The 21,245-nt window shown below is 42.3% G+C and overlaps 3 protein-coding genes across 4 annotated transcripts; 1 reads left to right on the top strand and 2 right to left on the bottom strand.

Annotated features, from left to right (window-relative positions):
- Positions 1 to 1,021: 1,021 nt before the first annotated feature.
- Positions 1,022 to 15,671, top strand: haus6 (HAUS augmin-like complex, subunit 6). Of its 2 annotated transcripts, none has more exons than XM_084043335.1 (16): positions 1,022 to 1,449; positions 1,950 to 2,045; positions 2,147 to 2,225; positions 2,675 to 2,807; positions 3,839 to 3,983; positions 4,543 to 4,605; positions 4,692 to 4,749; positions 5,201 to 5,374; positions 5,822 to 6,015; positions 7,168 to 7,297; positions 8,987 to 9,089; positions 9,976 to 10,027; positions 10,933 to 11,077; positions 11,601 to 11,699; positions 12,952 to 13,087; positions 13,736 to 15,671. In XM_084043335.1, the coding sequence occupies exons 1-16, from the start codon at positions 1,310 to 1,312 to the stop codon at positions 14,509 to 14,511; spliced, it is 2,523 nt and encodes an 840-aa protein (XP_083899461.1). In that variant the 5' UTR covers positions 1,022 to 1,309; the 3' UTR covers positions 14,512 to 15,671. The 2 variants fall into 2 exon arrangements, with proteins under 2 accessions (XP_083899461.1, XP_083899460.1); XM_084043334.1 differs by having other exon boundaries at positions 9,967 to 10,027.
- A 309-nt stretch (positions 15,672 to 15,980) lies between these two features.
- LOC311034434 (proteasome subunit beta type-6-like) lies at positions 15,981 to 16,658 on the bottom strand (the record flags this gene model as incomplete). Its single annotated transcript, XM_084042314.1, has 1 exon — positions 15,981 to 16,658. One exon carries the CDS (start codon positions 16,656 to 16,658, stop codon positions 15,981 to 15,983), a length of 678 nt encoding a protein of 225 aa, XP_083898440.1.
- A 2,064-nt stretch (positions 16,659 to 18,722) lies between these two features.
- LOC311034691 (general transcription factor IIF subunit 1-like) lies at positions 18,723 to 20,270 on the bottom strand (the record flags this gene model as incomplete). The annotated part of the gene is made up of 1 exon (XM_084042646.1): positions 18,723 to 20,270. The coding sequence occupies one exon, from the start codon at positions 20,268 to 20,270 to the stop codon at positions 18,723 to 18,725; it is 1,548 nt and encodes a 515-aa protein (XP_083898772.1).
- Between the last annotated feature and the right edge of the window lie 975 nt (positions 20,271 to 21,245).

The raw sequence follows: 21,245 nt of genomic DNA, 5'->3' as shown, positions 1-21,245 counted from the left end.
TTTCACAGCTTCTGTTCCTGTCATTCAACAACTGTTACAAAGGTCTATTTCCACATGCTCCCTCTGTGTCAGCATATAATTTGTCCTGTGATACTATACATGGGCATTGCTAATTTAACCAGTCAGCTCTATGGTACTGTTACTTAGTATATCCTGTGTATATTTATCTACATTTAGGGAAGAGATCTTTGTGTATAAAAGGTGTCGCATATGACACTTCAGGAGGCTTCTGCCCCGATGGGCTGGCTGTTGGTCAGGCCAGGAGGCCTGGCTCTACCGATCTGTGTATGCTGTTTGCTCTGCTGAAATCTTCCTAATAAATGATCTAAAACTTCACCCAAATGGAATATTATTATTATTGATATTTCTATAATAGCTCAAGTAAAGTTTGAATTCCGGACTTTTACCTGTAACCATAGCTTGTAACAGAGTGTTTCTACATTGCAGATACTTTTACTGGCAGCCTCAATGTTTCTCAGCAACTCTGGGGGCCTGATAAAAACCTATGATAAAAAACAGAGAATGAAGAAATGCCAGGATAGATGGGACATAGATAGCAAGTGGAAGGACATACCATAATATACAGAAAACCATCAGTGCACAGGGGGTGGTGAGAGGGAACAGAAGGGAAGAGACGGTCCTGACCAGACTGAGGTTCGACCATTATACAGTACTAAATAAAACATTAGTCCTAATAGGGAAAAGTATAAGTGATGAATGCTCAGAGTGCCATGAGACAGAAAACGCAGAACATATTTTAAAGCAATGTAGGGAGTATAGGGAAGAGAGGAATAGAGGAATAGATTCATGAATAGGGTAGCTGAGGCAGGGAGACAGTGGAGAGAAGTGTAGGGAGTCAGACTACATACTCCAGTACAGTAGGTGGCGGTGTGCACCTAAAAGCAAACGGTTGCGACCCGCCATAAAACCAAAGAAGAAGAAGATACAAACCAGAGAAGAAGAAGAAACAGAATAAGAATAACTTCCGGTTCACTGTGTGTTTGCAAAATAATTTGGCGGTTTGTCTGCGTAGCAGCATTTCCTCTCGACTTTTAAAACTTCGGTACAAAGTGTATATTCGAATATCCTAGACCTACATTTGCCAATGATTAGCGATTTGTTTGAGTCAAGCAGTGTCAATTCAGTTTATTTCAGTGTTACACGTCGACGCGTATAATTCCGGCAGCAGTAACGTTAGTTAGTGAATGTTGTCAGTTGAATGTTAGCCGAGGTGGGATCAGACTGGCGGCTCGTAATTAATTAATGAATCGACTGATTATCCTATAAAAGTACTTAAAGAGGCGTGAACATGGCGGTGGCAGTGACGCCTGGCTTTAAGAAGAGCAATGGTAGGTATCTGTGGTGGTGTCTGCTGAGCCAGGGCTTTGAGCCAGACTTGGCAGCATCACACCTGAAGAGAACCAACGTCAAACACATCCACCTCGGAATGTGAGTTATTTATTATTATTTTATTTGTATTTATTTATTATTATTTTTTTGGGCTGGTGAGTTCTTTATTTATTGTTCATCCTACTATTCTTAACCCTTTAAAGGTCACACCAAGAAAAAAGCAGTGGAAAAAATATTTCTTTGCATTATTTATTTGGGGCAATAGTAACAACAATCAATTATATATATATTTTTTAACAGACCCAACAGTTTTCTAAATATAGCCTCTACCAAACAGTTGAGATGTCACTTTATGCTAATGGTAAAAGTTTCATGCATTTACATTGATTTATATTCATTCACTGAGAAATGTATATATTTCTATTCATACCTAGCTCTGTCTATGCACATGACTATGTATACAAGTTGGAAATGTAAATTATCAACAAAATACATTATCATAGCGAATGTATCACAAAATCTGGCAACACTGCTACTACTAATAATAACTTGAATAAAGCCTGTCTCTGAATAAAATGTGAATGTTTCATCACCAACAGAGAAATGTTTGACAAACCAAACAAGGATGCTTTCTACATAGTCAGCCATTTCTTGCTGGAGAAACTCAACCCCACACGTTTTCATGATTCGTACAGGTACGTTGACAACTGTTGTTGACATCAGTGACACATGTGTACCCTTGATCCCAGTCTGTATTATGACCCTAAGTTATAAGGAAATGCCTTGTTTTGTTTAGACATTGCTGGCCTGTATTGGATCACAAAGCAGATGCAGAGTATCGTAAAATCACCTGTGCATGGCTGCGGGAAATAATGGTAAGAGGTTTTAAAATGTTCTTTTTATGTACATCCACCTATGGGGCTCCCTGCCTATTGGTCATACTACAACAAAGTGGTTAATCCACAAGCTCTCAATGCGTCTGCGATGCATTGAGAGCTGGTAGATGGGCTGTTTTCGGTTATTTTAAGCATTTGTACTAGTCAAACTATCAATATGTTCAGAAGCATTTTCCAGACAATGTTAACAGTCTCAGATTTGTCATACTTTTGTATAAAAGTAAAAGTTAAAGCCTCAATCTGTGATTTCTTCACCTGGTTGACAGTATGTAATACAGCAGGAACAATATTACTAAGACATCATAATGTTACATGTTGTGTTAATTGTTTAGGAATCAGTGCTTTAATACATGGGTATGAAAGCCAACATGGGGAACGAGTTGAGAAAGACAGGTGTAATGTTCTTTGTCGTCTCTGTGTGTATTCAGGATGAAAACAGCAGTGGGGGACCCAAAGTGGTGGCGTCACTTTTTCTATCGCCAGGAGGCCCAAAGTTTGTCAACTTGATGCTTCACTTGGCCAACCACGTCATGCTGCTGGAAATGAAAACATTTACCAGAGGTATCTTTTATTGTTTTCAATAAATGCACAAATGACAGTTACATTAGCATAGAACATACAGATATCAAAACGGGACAGGACATCCTATATCCAGTAGACAAGCCTCAGCCTGTCAATCCTCTCTAGAATTGTTCCACTGACCCTGTGTCCAAATCAGTACTTTCTAAATATTCAATAAAGGAAAACACTCAACTGTTCTTTTTAGGCAGTAACCTGATTCACACTCTTATTCTCCAGGTGTGCATCAGATAAACAGATGCACACCTGGGAGCTGCACAGCATAAGCACAGTCTCATTTTGGCCACTGAGCAGCTCCACTAGAGCAGTTTTGGGTTAAATCCTTCACTGGTGAGTGTTTGGGTAGGGGGGTGTATGATGCTCTCACTTCCCCATCCTGATATATTAGTGCTGCACAATTAATCGAAAAAAGATTGTGATCTCGATTCAGACACCTATGCAATCTCGATTCTAAATTATGGCGATTGTTTTTTCAATATACTTCTTTTTTTTTTTTTTATATATATTTACAAGAGAATCGTGTGCGAATCGTGATCTCAATTCTTATGGAGGAAAATCGTGATTCACATTTGAGCAAGAATCGTGCAGCACTATATCCTACCTGTCTGGGGGATCGAACTGGAAACCTTCCGTTCTGTGACTCCCCTTGTTGGTTGTTACTCTAATGACGGGTCACAAGCACGTTCCTCTAACCTTTTAACCACGGCTGCCTCCAAGTCTTTGTTCTGTATGTTATATTTACTTTCAGAGTGCTTTATTGCAAAATGAAGACATTTGATAATATATGATAAGCAGCAGTATAGATGCTGTAGTTTATGCTTTAGGTCGACTATAATAATGATCAAGGCAAGAATGAGAGTAGTTAAACCTTTTACACCATTTAGTGCAGTTTTTTGCACGTGGTGTATCTGTGCTGCTTCTTAAATGATCACCCAAGAGGGAAGCATACCCCTGAACTCTATATGTACAAGGTTAATGGATATCTTTCTGAACTTTGTGTATGTCATTGTTAGATGCCAGCTGGGTTCCTGAGACTGCGGCAATGCCTGCCTCCTCACCGGACATGGCCGTAAAGAGATGCAAGCTAACCAGGGCCAGGTTCTTGAAATACTCTGTTGAGCAGGACCATCTACTACATGAGTACCAAAGACGAGCCCAGTATGTGTGCATCTTGATACAAAGATTTAGGCATCATTAATGGCACCCACTGCTCCTAAAGGCCAGTCTACAACAACGCAAGTCCTTGCAACAAGACGTTTTAGAGACCGTTGCAGCAGTCTGTTTAATTGTTGCAAGGAGTTGCAATGGTGTGCACTGGCCTTTTTAGTTAGGAAGGGTAGCAGAGGAGCACATTCAGGCACCACAAATCTGATTCTCCAAGGATTATACCCCTTCACTTGTATGATTAAACTTGGGCGGGGAGAATATTTAATTCAAAGTTGTCATGTCAGATTATTTTCACTTATCTGGCTCTTTCATTTGTTTATTGGCTTGAATACCAATTGCCCAACCAATGAGTAATCGTCTACAATTAATGACTGAAATGATTGGTTGGCGTAACTGCGCCGTCAGCTATGTATGCAATCACCAATTTAAATACGCATGTGCATGAAAACACACTTGTGTTGTGTTCCAGTACCTTCTGGCACATCCACATTAATATAGGCTTAGTTCTTTTTCATCTGTTACCTAAGTTGCATTTGTGTCTTTCTTGCAGGTCCATTGTGAAATCTAATAGAGACAACAGAGCTGAGTTAGCCAAATATAATGAACTCCTTAAGTAAGTAACCCCCCCCCCTACCTCAAATATTTTGAGAACTAATTCTAGAAAAGTTTGGCCAATCCGTGTCTCTTCTGCGTCTTCAGACGTCACAACGTTGATGCTGCACAGGATGGACTGTCTTTGGAACAGAACACTCAAAAGGTAACTTTATAATAACATTCCAAGAGGTCTACATATCAAAAATAGGTAGCACATCCCAAATTTCAAATCAATGGAGGACAAAGTACCGTACTCACATTTCCACTTTTTTTAGTGGCACACACCAATAAACTAACACTTACGCGTTTCGGCTAAGAGCCTTCAGAGCATTTCAAGAGGTCCGTTTCTTGCAAAACACAAAACGTAAATCATCTCTTTACAGTTTACACCCCACGTGGTTAAAGAGAATTTCATTGTAAGCTTGATTTTCACTTTTAATACATATAACAGTTTAACTCAATATCAGCTTTGAAAATATATTTGAACAACCTCAAAAGTAAAGCAAGTTTTTGTTGAGGCTTGTTTTAGTAATGATGCCCTGGTTCAAGTTCAAAATATATAGATTGAAATAAATACTCATAAACCTCTTTACTCACCTTATGCTTGTATTCAGGTGCGCGCCCTGTGGTTGGCATTCGATGGATTGTTGGCAGCAATTAAAGAAGAATGGCGGGTGACCGATTGTGTTACGAGAGGAGATGTTGATCAATACTGCTTGGATGGAAGAGACTTCACCCTCAAACTCCCCCGGGTTTTGTTGGACAGGATCGAACAGCTCCCGCAACATGTGAGAACATGGAATAGTGCGATTACTCTGTGAACAACGGTTCAATAATTCATGTTTGCAAACATGTTGAGGTTGTTTTACCACTTAAGCCTGATTTATTCTTAGTCATACAATAATGTGGTGCCACGAAAATAGAGGCTCTCAATGTGTTGCATCATTGTGAGCTTGTTTACAAGTTTATTTATTTACTTGCACCTACTGTATAACACAGGGTTAGTTGAAAGTGGTTAAAAGAGTGAACAGTACACACTTTTTCCTTAGGAATTTGTATGAAAGCACAGTTGATGTTTGCAAAAGGGGGGCGGGTCAGGAACAGAGGTAGTTCATTCTGGTTGTGGCATGGATTATGTGGGTCCAGAAACCGGGATCCTAACCACCGCTTCAACAATGGACATTGTGATTGTGTTTTTTTGTTTTTTCAAGCCTTGTCTCGTGTTTCTTTTCCAGTTGAGCACAGGGAATGTGTATGAAGAAGGGCAGCTTAACCTCCTGTGTGTGCTCGAGTTGATGAACCACGCTCTACAGCTGCTGAAAGAGGAATGGTCTCGAAATGGCACCTCCCTCCCTCGGATCAATATGCCACACCTGGAGGAGAAAAGGCTGCAGATGGCCAGTGCGTTGGATAATCTGCTGCTCATGAGGTTGGTAGACTAATATATTTACGATAGCCTAAACCAGTAAGTCACATTAGTCACTTAAAAACCTCTTTCACAATGGAGCCAGCACCGTATATATCTTTGTCGCTGCATCTGTGATTCCTACAGGTTGGTCAAGGGCACCTGTCGGAAGGGGTGTTGAATTGTGCGTTCCACTGCCCATGCTACGTTAGTGAACCACTGGCAGGTGAAAATAAGCAAGAGATTGCATGTGTATTAGTTTCATTACCATCCCTAGGACCAATCAGTCTGAAGACCAACCAGCAGGGGTCAGCAGTGGTGAGCTTAAGCACAAGTGGGAGAAAGGGGAACAAATTGCCACACAAAAAAACAACAATGGTGGATTTGTGCGAGCCACGTGTTTGTGCGATCAGAAATACATTGGAGGAGAAATATTGTAACTAAGCAGGGAGACATTCAAGGCATTAAGGTCACGGTGCACAGGATTTTAAACTTTACACCTTACACTGTGCCCCCAAGGAAGGAAGGATATTGCGGTCAAGTCAAGAGGGAATCCTGAAGTTAGTCATCCCCTGAGATTCCTAGTTGCCTAGTTCGGCAGCCTTTGTGCAGAAAGGTCCAGTTACTGCTCTCATACTGAAGTTGTACAATGTGTACCAGACAGTGCCTGAAATTCCACTATTTTAGCATTTGGCCATGATTTTCTTGCAACATGCAAGTTTGCAGACAAAGCTGTTAGAAGGCACTGCAGATCTTTCCGATTGATGCTTTCTTTAAATATTTTTCTGCAGTTCTTTTCTGTTTCTGAGGGTGACGGGTTTGGATTTTCTTAAGTACTTTGGATTGGTGGCTGTCAGGGAGATGTTTATCTCTGCCAGAAAATAAGTTTTAGACATTTCTGTTACAATTACTGTATGTCTTGAAAGTTCACTGAAGCGCTTAAGTTTAGGGGGCGCCGATAGCCAAGTTAGTAAGGTGTGTACCACAGGCTCTGTTTCCTGACTGCAAATGCCCGCTTCGATTCCCAGGACGGGCAGAACTTTGCTGCATGTCACTCTCCTACCTATCGTGCGATATACTGTAACTAGTATCAATCAATAAATGCAAGAAAAGCCTGGGAAAAGTAGAGTGGAGAAAAAAAGGAAAGGTCTTAATTCTGCCTTGCTTTATTTCCAGGGATAAGATCACCAAGGAGGAGGTGCCTGAAATCAGGAATGTTATTAAGAAGCTGGAGTTGGAATGGGACAGAAAGTGGACAGGAACCCTGAAAGACACCCCAATGACAGCCTTTCTGAATGAGGATCCTGTGAGTGGGCTTTTTGAGCTCATGCGTTCATAGCTTATTACATGGTTAAAAATACAGCTCACTATAGCAGTTCTCAAACCTTTTTAATTTCAAGGACCTCCATAACTCTGAGTTACAGACCTGTAAGAGTCCATTTGGGAACCCCCCAAGAAACCATCCCTTGACCACATTATAAGAACTACTGCGATATAGGGTTGATTTATTTTTCACAATAACAAGACTGGATAGATTTGTCACTTGTCTCTCAGGAGGCTGATTTTTGCAAAACAAATCTTTTGATATCATGAACGCTTACCTAAAGCTTGTCCGATTGTTGTGAAAGGCAAGGAAGAAATGCCACACTTTTCACATTGGCTTATTATAGCACCACCAGCAGGCCGAGTTACACATTTTGTCCAAGCATCACGCAAATTGGTACACATTGGCCCTCATTTATCAACGCGGTGCAGCCCAAATAATGGGCGTACGGCGAGATCACCGCACCTTTCGGCATTTATCAATATATCCTGAAATCTCACGTCTGGTCGAGACCAGTTGTTTACGTTGGCTGCACCCATTTATTCCATCCTAGACCTGCGGAGCAGCTTTGTTTGACTGTCTGAGAGGCATCTGGACACATAATCCACTCATAAATGTATATCTACACTAATAAATAATCCCTGTGAAAATATAACATTTTATAAAGTAATTTAAACAAACTGCTTTAACAGTCATTCAGATAAGATTGTAGATCTGGCTGTATTGAAAATAGCAGATCTACAAGCTCACAAGCCAGCGAGGCGTCGGGAGTCCTGCGGTCGGGACTCCCGACTATCTTTTCATGGAGTGAGGTCTACAAACTTACAGTAGGCTAGCTTGTCCTCTGGTATGGAGTTATGTCATAGAGAGTTATAGGCTACAACCTGGCTGGGTTAAGGATATAAACCTGACGCTCCAATCGCTTATATATAACGTGGGTTGCGGCACGGGATCACTGCAGTCTGCAGACCGCCCGAGTCTCATGGGGAATATAGCCAACATGACTCCTTAGTGTAACTTGAACGCGCGGTATGGGGTAAATAAATATACAAACGTATTACATTCATGGCGATGTAATTTGTATCATAATGTCATTCACGTAGGCTTAACCTACGTGACAGACAAAAATTATACCGTAACGGATTATGAAAGACACAGTTGGGCGCGCGCATGAGCGAGAGAGAGGCGTGTGCATGTGTGTGTGCGTGCGTGCCTGTGTGTGTGTGTGTGTGTGTGTGTGTGACAGGCGGCGAGCCGGCTAAACTCTTTCTTTGGTCGTATTCTGGTTCTTCATGTCGTAAAATCGGGGTGTTTCGAGAATATTTAAGGGCGTGTTATTTAAGTGACGCTCGTTTTCAGACGTGAGATTTATCAAGGCTGGGACCAAATGTATGCTCGGATCGGCTGTGTAGGATTCGTTGATAAATGTGACTTCGACGTTGGTGTACGGCCGAATATATGGGAAAATATACGCCGGTTTATACGCTCCGTTGATAAATGAGGGCCACTATGTCTATAGTCATGACTGAATTCCAAACATTACTGGCCCACAATAACCTACCTGACCTGGCAGAAACCTGTGCTCCAAGGAGCACTTTTTCTAGTTTTAACGTTTTTTTTTGTCTCATTGATTCAGATATGCATTATTAATTTAAGTACCTCCTTCTGCAGGCTCTTGCGTTCCTTTCACCCATGGCTCCACTGTCTTTTGATGTGGACAATGATGCATCTTACCGGGCCAACATCTTCTCCCAATACCCTGCTAAGCTTCTTGGTGAGTAGAAATTTGTACTTTTCTTTTTAATAGACCCTTTTCACAGCTTTTATTTAAAAGTGTTTTTAAAAGTTTTTTTAAAAGTGTTGTTGTTCTCAATTATAGTCAAAGTACTTACCTGGTTGAACTCCAACCTGTGTAGAGCCTTAAAAGGAAAAGTGTTTATTATATGGGACCTTCCTCTTCAACAAAGGTGCCGTAGTCTGCAATTGATTTATTCCATTGATATTCACAATAATTATGCACTCCGCACTTTAATGTGTAACTTATATTTTATTTTTGTGAATCTAATTTAAAGGATTAAAAGGGTGCCATTAATTTGGCAAGTCAAATGTGACACTGTTGGCCACAGTCACATATTTGGCACACATTAAAGTGCGGAGTGCGTAATTATTGTGAATACCAATGGAATAAATCAATTGCAGACTACGCCGCCTTTGTTGAAGAGGAAGGTCCCCTATAATAAACACTTTTCCTTTTAAGGCTCTACACAGGTTCGAGTTCAACCACGTAAGTACTTTGACTATATTTGAGAACAACACTTTTAAAAAGGCCCAATCCCCTGACAGGTGACGTCACCGCAGCTTAAGCTAATGCCATTAACTGTAGGTAGGTGTGTGTATGCATTTGTTACTGTGTGCTTATCCTGTAGAGTTAACATCATGCAGGCACCCCTAAATACGTAAATGAAACAGACCCACAATTAATGTAACTGCATTCAGCTGTGTTTGTCATAATGTCTGCTGTGAAAACTTTGAGTTGAGTGTCAAAGGTTTTGTACTAGTAGTATGTTGTAACAGATTTTCTCCAAATGCTACATAAAAAAAAACATGACTCCAAGTAAACAGTGGTGTACAGTAACCTTCCATTCCTTTAGAATTTTCAGATGCAGAGACTAAATCCCAGAGAAGTACCACTATGGATTCTGACCTTGAAAGGTAATGGCTGCATTATTGCATTCTTGTTGGTTAGATTTGGAATGTCTAGATCTGCTCTTTTTTATTATTTTGAAGTTTTTAGAAATGTTTGCTTATAATGAAATTCCCAAAATGGCGACGCCAGGTTAAAAAGGTTTCATTGTTCCTACTTGGAAAGGTGTGTTGGTACCCCTCTGGGCACTGCCACTCTAACCCTATTGGTCAGTTTATGTTAGTAATGCAAGATGTCAAGCCTATTTGATCTTTTGATTTGATAAATTTAGTGTGACTGTAATAGCATTGACTTGGTAAGGTAAGTGTGACTGTAATAACATTGGGTTTGATTTTAGTCTTGCTTTGGGAGACAGATTCCTGGGCAGGTCTTTGAGCAGTGTTCTGTCCGGCACTAGTCCTCCCTATAGAATCCCTGCTCTCTGATGACCATGGCGAGTTGAGGGAAATCGCCACGGACAGATACGGAGCTGACACTCATTTCCCTGCATGAACATTTTATTTGAATTAATTATTTTATATGAGGTTTTTCTTTTTATTTGGAGTTGCATAATCATAATGTGACTGAAATTTTTTTTTTTTTTTAAGTTTCATAATCACAATGTGAAAGAATTATTTTTTGTTCGTTTTTTGTAAAAGGAGCATGTGTAGTTGATCTTGAGAAGACCGTAAACACAGGTACTCATGCTGCAGATGAAATGCTTTCTTTACCCCATTATACCTATTATATACTTTGTTGTGCGATGGGGTTGCGCAAAAATCTACAAGCTCACGCTGTCACATTGTGAGGCGTTGTGAATTTGTAAATCTGTTATTTCCGCTATTTGTGGAGGTTTTCGCCGGACATGCCCAAAATAGGAACACCAGGTTGACGGTGGTTAAATAAAATGACCATTTCTCCTGTTTGTGAACAGTATCCGCTCACCACTTGTGGAGAGGGCTGAAACTCCTGTTGCGACGACCAACGTGTTGCGCCAAGGGAATACATCCCTCTGCGATTTCCTTGAAACATCACCATCTCTGCCGGAGAAGACGACATCACTACCACAACATGAAAAGGCTAGTATTGTGCATCATTTGACCAACTAGACTGGCTGGCACCGGCCTAATCGGGAACCTCACAAGTCAGGAACACTTCAAGTTGGGTTGCAAACCCCTTGTACCTTTTATCTGAGTCCGTTGTACCCAGTGCAGTAACCACCAACATGTGACCGATTGACTAAATATGGAGATACAGGGATCGCTGATGTCAGAAATTCACACTCGGCACTGCACACCCCGGGTCATTGGCGACACTCGCACACCAGGTTTGAGGGAGTGTTATGCCATGTTTTGTGAATTTATAGATAGATTTTGCCTGCAGCCCAATGCCTCACTACGAATTCAATCATAGAAAGTAGACCAATCTTGGTTATTGCTTATGAGCAGTTAGTGTTTGCTTGTTAAACCAACTTGCAAACCACTGCCATCCTCTTGTGTGTGGTGCATATCATAATTTTGATCCTCCATAATCTTCATCCAAGTGTTTTTTTTAAGCTCTTCTTTTTAATCAATATTTAACTCTACTGCTACTCTTCTCTAGGTCAGCATGAGGAAGACGGCGCTGCCTCGTCCAAAGTTGTCTGCCATGGAGAAAAAAGTTCACATTTTGGACAGAGAATGTGACAACCTCGCAGATCAGGTATGTGGGCTGCTTTCTACTGAAAGGAATCATTAAATGTAGCATTCAGCCTGGGGGGTAAATACTGGGCTATTAAGCGATTCACAGAACATTTATTTAACTAAATGTTTGTTATGAAATCAGTTTAGTGATATCTAGGCATAATCACTTGGTCGCAATTATTCAAGATAATGAATAATGCAATTATTTTGCATAATTGTCAGAATCATTTCCATTAATCTGTATAAGCTCATCTGTTGAAATCTACAAGCTCACAACGTGTAAAAAATATTACATTTATGTCTTTATTTTTTGCAGCCATTAGACACCCATGTTCCTACTATTTCTGCCACTCTTATTGATTCGTTTTTTTGGCACCTTATCTTACCCTAAGTTTTGGTTTAAATGAATCCCATAGATTGTATAAAGAAAAAAACATTGTATTACTGTCTATTATGCAAGTGGATTTAGCAATGAATATCCAGGCAACAGTTTATTACCTTGGTCCAGGGTTTATGGCTACACAGGGTATTGAATCTGAGAGCTTTGTGTTATTTTGCATAAGTTTTGCCAAGTATTGAAATAAAAGATCTCATACAATATGGATAACACTGTATTCGCCATCTGACTTTGATTTTGAATTAATTGGATTCAAATTGGTATGAATTGCATTTTATAATAACACAATAATATAGTTTTGGCCTTTCGCTATCAACGTCTTAAAGACAAATTCATAACGTAAGAGAGCTGTTGCAATATTGCAGGACCTTGCTATTGACAAGCCAAACGGGGGATGGCAAGCAGCCCTGGCATCCCCTGCATTCAAGTTTCTATAAATGTCTTCCCATGAGGCTAGGCCCTTGTCCTAGACTTAAACAAATGTGTATTGAATGCTTTGTTTCAGTCAAATGGCATGTAATAGGATTTTGGTTTTAAACAATTGTTAAACACAGATTTATAATCTTCAAATACTTGTCGATCATTCAGCTAAACAGGTTATTTCCTCCTGTCCATTATTCCACCACTGTTGGATCGCATCAACTTACCGCATAAAGTCAGTCTTTCATAAAAAAAAACATTCTGTAACGTTACAATAAATTTCTCCTTAGATCACTCAAAATCACTACAGGGGACATTCCTTCACTGCTACAGCCCTACATAATTGATTATCAAACCCAAACCCTATTAAACTAAATCTGTAATCAAGATTATCAAGTTGGATTTACATGGATACAGTGCCAAATGAGTGTGTGTGTGTGTGTGTGTGTGTTAGTTTGCAGATGCTGTTACTACAACCAGCCACACAGAGGGAAGGAACAAAGGCTTGGATCTTGAAGATCTCCTCGTCACTATGGGTGGAGACCCCTTCTCCACTAGGAAGCAGTTGCCACGGACCCCCGAGAGCTTGAGTTAGTGATTGTTATTGATGGATTGCATTTGGTTATAGTCCTGATGTGGTGGAAATGTTTCAATCACTTGAAAAGATGCATGCTTTTCTTAATGTATTCACCAATTGGTTATGTTGTTAAAAATGGCATAGGCTATGTAACCGTTACATTTTCTTAAGTTTATTTTTTTATGACGGGGCATGTTACCATCTTTGGAGAGGTGTCTCCCTATTGTAGATGGGAGAGTTTTTGCATGCAGTATTCTCATCTGATCTAGATATTCCCATCGGATCTAGAAATAAATTCCAGGAATCTGTATGCCTGTTTGTCCTTATCTCGAACCAGCCATTCAATCAACTTCACACGTGGCGGGTGTACTGCTTAGGACTCAAGTAATGTTGAGTGTGAAGTTGACCTGTGGGCAGGTGTTGTCTCGTGAACCACTCATCCAATTGACCCTCACACTTGTTTGGTGTATTGCCGTGTTAAGTCAATCGGATGATCGGTTCTCCAGACCCTGCCTAAACTTGCATGGGTGCCCAAACGGACAATCCAATGAGTAAATGGCACATTTCTAGTGGGTAAGGTTCTTGAAGACCATGAAAGTCAAACCACTGGTCTCCTTCCTGCTTGTTAGTGGGGTAAATATGCTTTGTTCTGTTTTCTCAGTTTTGGACGTAAAGAGCTCATGGCGAAAGGCAATTCAAGCAAAAAGTCAAGAGTCTGCGACTTTGGATGATGACAACTCGATGAGAATATTTTTCTCTCCCCTTGCTGAGACGGAAGACGTCTTTGGGAAACCTGAGGCGCCTTCACAAAGCGTTTCCTGTGACCCTGCCTCTGCAACCACGTCCCAGAGCAGCCCACCCGAATGGGAGCAGGGGGTCTCTCACATGTTCACACCATCCGGGGACTCCTCCAACATGGAGGCTCTCTATCCAATCGAGAGTGGCGTTGAGGCTTTACACTACAGCCTCCAGCACGAGACACTTCCTGATGCGATGGACAGTGACAGCATGCTGAGCCTAGGTGATGAGGAGTCTCCAAACGCTTCCAATGACACCGAGGATGAGCTTCTCCTCCCAGGCATTCCCTCCATGACAATGGAAGCCAGGCTTACGCCACTGGCCGCACGTCAGCATATGGACTGGATCCAGCAGATGTGCAGTGACTCGTCCTTTATGGACAACAGGAAGAAGACGCCTGACCGCCTCATGTCTCATCACTCGCCACGTCTTTCACACATAATGGAGAGTCCAACAAGCACAGGTCAAGTCTTTTCACTCGATCTTGACTCGCTAGAGAGTCACTCGCCGTCAAGCAAGCAAGAGTACAACCTCCCTAACCTGGTCACGTTCTCTCCCATGGAGAGTGGCTCACCGTCAAGCAAGCAAGACTACAGCCTCCCTAAACTGGTCACGTTCTCTCCCATAGATGACATATAGTGTCTGCTAGCATTTCTGATACAACCTGTTTCTCAGGGGTGCAAACTTGTGACCTTTCAGCAAAACTTTAGTGACATTTTACCTCAAAATGTGTCATCCACGTGAAGATCTGCAAATAATTAAATACAAATTACGTGAGGGGGATGGGGTTGGATCTGTCTCTTTAAAAAAAAGCACTAACAGCTGTTATGGACCTGATGATGCACTAGTAGTGACGTACCAGGAAATAACCCTGAATGAGTTTGTAATATGAGCCACAGTTCAAGTGACGGTTCATGTGCAGAGTGGAGTTCTGGCTAGAAAAATGTGTGGAAAAAAACATGTTTTACATTATTAGAATACGAGCAGATCAAACAATTTGTCGGTTCTAAATCATTGAAGTTCGCGACAAGCGAGTGCCCTGGCTTTTGGATCTCATGTCCTGGACAGCTAGTTTACATCCCATAGTCCGAGGAGACTGTCTGCTGCAGTATCCAGTAGCTAAACAGTTATTGGTTACACTTACTGGTGGTCACACCTTTTTGAGCCATCACCAGTTTGCACCCCTGGTTTTGTAGTTTTAACATATTGTACTGTGCCTAATTCTTTTTTTTTTTTTTACATATACATGTTTTAAATTATTGTATATAACTAACTGTCTTAAACTACTGTAGATATGCTTGTATAACATTTTTGGTTGAGAAACGGGAGACATTTTATTTAACTACCGTCTACCTGGCATTCCTATTTTGGACATAGGTAGACATAGGCACAGTGCAGTAGGTTGCTGCACTGTGCATAACTGATGTAGCTCTGTATTTTTTAAGATGTTTTATGATTGATTTTAATAAAGTTTAAACTTTGCCTAATTTCTTAATGTGTACAGTTAAAATGACTTGCTATTCAAAATGGAAAATGAATTATTAGGGTGTGGGGATTCGACCCTTCTGGGCCACATTTCAAACTCTTGTTTGGAATTTGTCATTGATAATTCATCATTAACCTGGCGTTTACTATGCTGGGAGTGTAGAAAATATTTATATATACACAGAGAGATCTAAACAATTAAGGGAACACTGATTGCTTAAAGTGTTTTGTTTTTCAAAAGGTTTTAGCCTGAATCTCTCAGATGAAGACTGGCCATGCTATGGGGCACCCGCTGGCCTAGTGGTCCAGGTGCATACCACATATGCTGGTAATCCAGCTTGACAGCGAGTTCGACTTCCGATCCCGACGACCTTTGCTGTGTCACCCCCATCTCTCCCCATTTCCTGTCAGCCCACTATCCTAACAATAAAGGCAACAAGCCCCAAAAAATATCTTTAAAAAAAAGAATGGCCATGCTATTGTCTGTCTTGAGCTTTTTCAGCTGAAATTACATTTACACCTGTGATTTATAGTTTTTGACTGTGTACGATAGTTTTCTTTCAAATACCATAATGCTAAGCGTCCGGTACAATAATTTAATATTTCCCATCTGGCGCCACTGTTCAGTATGTAGAACACTTGGGCAGCTGGTCCCCCATCAGGACCTGTCTCTCCACTCCGCTCTCTGAGATGGCCGCCAACCTGATAACCCCTCCACTGGACCCGTCTCTCTCCATGGCCAGGGCCAGAGCGGTGGCAGTGAGCTGCACACATTGCTCCTTGTTCATCCCAGCCTTGTAGTTAGAATCCATGAAGCCGTAGATGTAGGTACTCCCACTTCCTCCGATAGAGACGGGCTGTCTCACCATCATACCCCCTAAGGGGACAGAATACACCTGTCCCCCCTTCCTCTTGTCCCACCCTGCCACTATGATCCCAGCGGTCAGTTCCTCTCTGTAGCGGTAGCAGGTCCTTTGGAACAGATTGGCTGCTGTCTCCACCAGCGGAGGTTGGTTCATTTCGATGCCATGAAAACCCAGCTGATAAGCCACCACGTCGGCGATGGCCTGCGTGTCGGCGGCAGAGCCGGACCTGCAGCAGAATATGCGGTCGTGAATGGGAGTCAGTTTGTCCGTCACTCTGTTAGCGATGTACGGCCCTGTGGTCGTACGGGAGTCGGCACCGATCACGACTCCGCCATCGTATTCGACAGCCATGATGCTGGTGCCGGTGCTGACCTCCGTCCCGGTCCAGTCGGGTACCAGGTCGTTATTGCAAACATTCGCTTGAAACAATTCCATCTTCACCGCCGGAGGACCAGTTAACTTCTGATGAGACTCAGATCCCAAAAAACCTTACATACCTCTGATCTGACGACACATGCAACACTAAACCGTTACCCATAACAACTTCGATTTGTGCAGGTGCTGTTGCCGTTAGTCTGCATTGTAAGGAAGGAATGGTTCACTTAATAGCAAGTAGAAGCCCTAGAAGCATACCCTACTTATCACAAAAACGCATATGATAATTGAAAGAACACTTTAAACTAGCGACTGAATGCATAAAGTATTCAGGTCAATGTTTACTAGGATAATAAAATCAGTGTGTATCGGGGTGTAAAGTCCACCCAAATACCCATTCACTTGAATGGGAGGTTAATTTTTCTGCAACCAGCAGAAGTGGAAATAGTGTTGCCACCTTCTAGGCCATTATTGAGAACAGCAGCGTTTTAATGACTTGCTTATTGGCTTCATATACAGGACCCGATGCTTGCCGCCTGTGTAAAACGTGGATGTTTATTGGCAACAAATCAAGTGGACAACAGAATATCCAAAATTACAAGTTATAAAATTCCATCTACAGGCTTGTAGATCTGCTATTTTGAAAGAGCCGATGTTTATCCACAAGTTTCCTAGGGCATTGTGGGCATCACTTCCTGTCAATTTGATCCCTGATACCTGATTAAATCGACAGGGTGGGATGCCCACCATGCCCTAGGAATGATTTTGGTGCTTTATTATCTAATTTAGCTGGGAACCCCCTGGAACCCCTCAAGGACCCATGGGGGGTCTCCGGACCCCACTTTGAGAACCATCAATATTTGTTAATTTCGAGGTATGAATGTATTATTCTTTTGTGGGAGGAACCCTTTTATCAGACCAAATATTTCTTACTGTCTCAAAATGTAATTACATTTAATTTATCAAATGTAATGCACATTCTATTTATCAAAAATAACATGCATTTTTCAAGAGCGTTACGCAAAAGTATCAAAAGTAGACAATCTACAAGCTCATGCGATGCGTGGTGAGCTTGTAGATCAGCTATTTTGCTACTTTTGAAACATTGTGAAAGTGAAAGTGGTTGAGTGTTTCTGTCTTTCTTAAATGTAGGGAAGCAGCATTTAGTTTTTATGCACCACATATCTGGAACAAACTCTGCCACTCTTATTCCTTTTAAAACACAACAAAAGACCTTTCTATTTGCCACTGCCTGATTGAGTTACTTTTCTTTTTCTTTCTCTTCTGCACTGTAGTTGTATCTGTTATTTTTTACTTATTTTGTTTAATGCATCCTAATGTCAATGTATGATTGTTTTTCCTTTGCTTGATGTTCTGTGTAAAGTACATTGAATTGCCTTGTTAAAATATACTATACAAATAAAACTGCCTTGCCTGCCTTGTCTTCTGAAGCAAGACCCGGAGCCCCCTTTCCCGAAGAACAATACAAATAAAACAATTATACAAATAGGTGGTCATCTTTCACGCTCATGCCACTATGACTATCCATAACTCCATATATGGGCACAATAGGGGCATGCCCATATATACGGTATATGGGCATAAAAGGGACTGTATCGGTGGTGAGGGCCATGTAGGTAGCAGCAAGTGTAGGGAAAACACTTATAGGCAGTGGTTCAAAGTAAATAAGTACACTTACTCAGGTACTACACCTTTTTCATCTTTCTCCACTTTCTCCCACTTCCAATTGCCGAGCTCTGACCATTGCTGCACAACAGCTATAATTATGTATTATTGTTATTGCACTTCATGCTAGTTAATTACATGTTTAGTCAAACTACAAATCGGAACTTGTGCGGAAAATAATTTCACATTGCTGCTGCACTACATGCTTAATTACATGTTTGATAACTGCTACTAAGAGATTCCTCTTCGTTTTTCCTTATTTGTGTTCTCCCATCATACACATAATGTACCTATATATGTACATGAAACCCTGTATTGCCTTGGTGATTGCGCGGTTAACATCAGCTCACACTCGTTATTCCTTTCCTCCTCACTGGGTCACTCTTTGCCTCTCAACTCACCCGTCTACACCCCACCACCTTGCATACTTCCCCCAGATCACTCAGTGAGGTACAAGAGCATTTTGTCATTGACATTCTTGCGCTCAGGGTTGAGGCGCTTAAGGATATGTGCCAGTGTGTTGACCGTCTGCTTGCTGCTCAGGCCAGTGCGCTTCGTTTGGAACTTCTTCAGCAGGTCCTTGGTGGTCATAGGCTTGCGGATCAGGTAACGGCGCACCGCATCCTCCGTCAGCTGCATATCACTGGAGTTAGGGGTTGATCTGCCAGGCTGGGTGTGCCAGTTGGGTTCCGTCTTCAGCGTCTTGGCGACCGGTGTGTCAGTGACAACACCCTGGTGCTGGCTCTTACCTTGCTCCAGCTTGCTGGCTGTGACATGTAGCGTACTGGATGTAGAGGCGGGGTCTGTGGACGGTGTCCCAGGGCGACTGCCAGTGGGGCTGCCTCTGCACTTGGGAGGCGTGAGCTTCTTCACCATGAAGAGAGCAGAAGCCGCCCATCCTTCGATGTCACTGTCGTCTGAGCTGTCTGTCACTCCGTTACTGTCTTTCTTTTCTCCTTGGACTGGAGTCTTCTTTCCCTCCTCTTCCTCCTCCTCCTCCTCCTCCTCCTCTTTCCCTTCCTCTTCAATCTGCTTCTCCTCCTCACTCTCTTCTTCGCTTTCGGAGGTCTCATCGATTCCTTTGGGGACGTCCTCTCCTTTGTTAGGTTTCCCCTTCTCTGGCTCCTCCTCTGAACTACTTTCGTCTGACATGTAGTCGACCTCCATGCCCTCGTAGTCTCCGTCGTCACTGTCTTCCATGGCCTCATTGTCGCTTCCCTTCCTCTTCTTACTGGCCTTCCCTTTGCCCATCTTCGCTTTCTTCACCTTGGACCTGCCCTCCACGTCTTCTCCCATGCTACAGTCGCTGTCATTGCTGGTTAGTTCCAGGTCCTCCTCCAGGTCGTGGATTTGCAGATCGTCTCTGCCTCCCTTCTTTCTTTTGTTGCTCTTTTCGCCCTCTTCTTCCTCATCATCACCACACTCTGTCCTCCGCAGGCGCCGCTGCAGCATGATGTTGAAGTGGTTCACCACCTTGTTCCTCCTTCCCCACTCCTCCTCGGCTTCCTCTGTTGTGAGCGTGCGGTGTTTGGCCAGTGGTGCGAAGTTGTACCAGCCATGGACAGGGAAGGCCTCGAAAGCCCCGTCGGGACACTGCGTGAATATGTAGTAGGAGGTGTTCTCTGTCACGCCACCCTTCTTTTGACCTTTGAACTTCTTGCCGGCCTTCCCGTTAACCTTGAGGATCCAGGGCTGGTCCTCCGTCTTGAACTCGCGCGCCACCATGCCATACTTCTTTCGACGTGCCTCCTGCCGCTGCTTCTTACCGAACTCGCTTGCTGCCGCGCCTTCATTACCTTCCTCTTCGCCATACATCCGCCGAGCACTCATGTCACGCTCCATGCGAGCCCGTGTCCAGGTGGAACAGTTGACTTTGTCACCCATGTTGAACGCCATGATATTATACTTCTTAGTGGTGTTCTTGGGGACCCGTACAGTGTATTCAATAGGTGAGGAGCTGCTACACCCACTCCCCAGTGACATCATGGCTGGATGTTTATCTGTGTTCACGCTAAAGCTTACTCGCTAGGTATCAAACAATAGTAGACACGATTGAAAGACAAAACGTCAACTTTATTATATATATATATCAAGGTTGTAATCCTGTTATTTGACTTTTTCTTTTGTTCTTTCCTCTATTTACAGTATAAGAAATGTATGTGACTGCAGATCGTTGGGACTTATACAGAAAATAATTTCAACCACTTATACAACTGTCAATTTGTGATGTGACAGATAATGTGAAGTTGAGCTGTTTTCACAGAACAGCTACAACACATGTTAGAATGACCACTTATGTTGGTATAACGGCACAAACATCACGCAATGTTGGCCAATCAGTGAAGCTCATGGGCTGGGTTGCATATCCGTATATGGAGCTAGTGATGTCAGGGGGGGTTCTCTAATAGAAGTCTCTGATGTCAGATAGGTCGGTTGTCTCCATATATGGGTATCTCCATATATGGGAAGGTTGAGATTGAATAGGTCACTAAAGGTCGGTACTGAATAGGTCATTTATCCCCCTATGGGTTTCCGGGCATCCTGCCACGGTCTACCTTGCAGTGATGTCCATTTAAGGCTAATGCTGGCAAGTATGCTCTGAATGTTCGCTACAGGTATGGAGTATCAAAACCCTGTTTGATGGTCACTGGCACATGACTCATAAGATTTGCGAGAGACGTGGCCATAACTTGCTCCTCCAAGGGAGCTCGTTTTCTTGCCGTTTCCTGTTACCTGTCGGTCTGCCAAGTTGGAGCCCGGAGTTCGACTCTATAATATATTTTCTGCATCAAAATGGCTTGGTTTCATTCTCTGGGCTTATATTTCAAACTGCACCCCATGACTGTCCCAGCCAGTGGCGGAACAACTGAAGGGCGGATTGTGTTCGTTTTTGTGTTACTTTATTTCGGTTTTAGGGTTAGGGTGAGCTTCCAACAGTGTAGCCTATTGGGGTGCCTCGAA

This window comes from Gymnoscopelus microlampas, assembly GCF_963454915.1.
Source record: "Gymnoscopelus microlampas genome assembly, chromosome: 19".
Taxonomy (NCBI): domain Eukaryota; kingdom Metazoa; phylum Chordata; class Actinopteri; order Myctophiformes; family Myctophidae; genus Gymnoscopelus; species Gymnoscopelus microlampas.
The sequence above is the reverse complement of the archived record's forward strand: the minus strand, read 5'-3'. Positions and strand labels throughout refer to the sequence as shown.

Bases quoted from the DNA above. Each gene is read 5' to 3' on its own strand.
- haus6 (XM_084043334.1), top strand. From the start codon at position 1,310: ATGGCGGTGGCAGTGACGCCTGGCTTTAAGAAGAGCAATGGTAGGTAT. The intron at 2,226-2,674 runs GTAAGAGGTTTT...GTGTGTATTCAG, and splicing joins CATGGCTGCGGGAAATAATG to GATGAAAACAGCAGTGGGGG. The intron at 13,088-13,735 runs GTTAGTGATTGT...CTGTTTTCTCAG, and splicing joins ACGGACCCCCGAGAGCTTGA to TTTTGGACGTAAAGAGCTCA.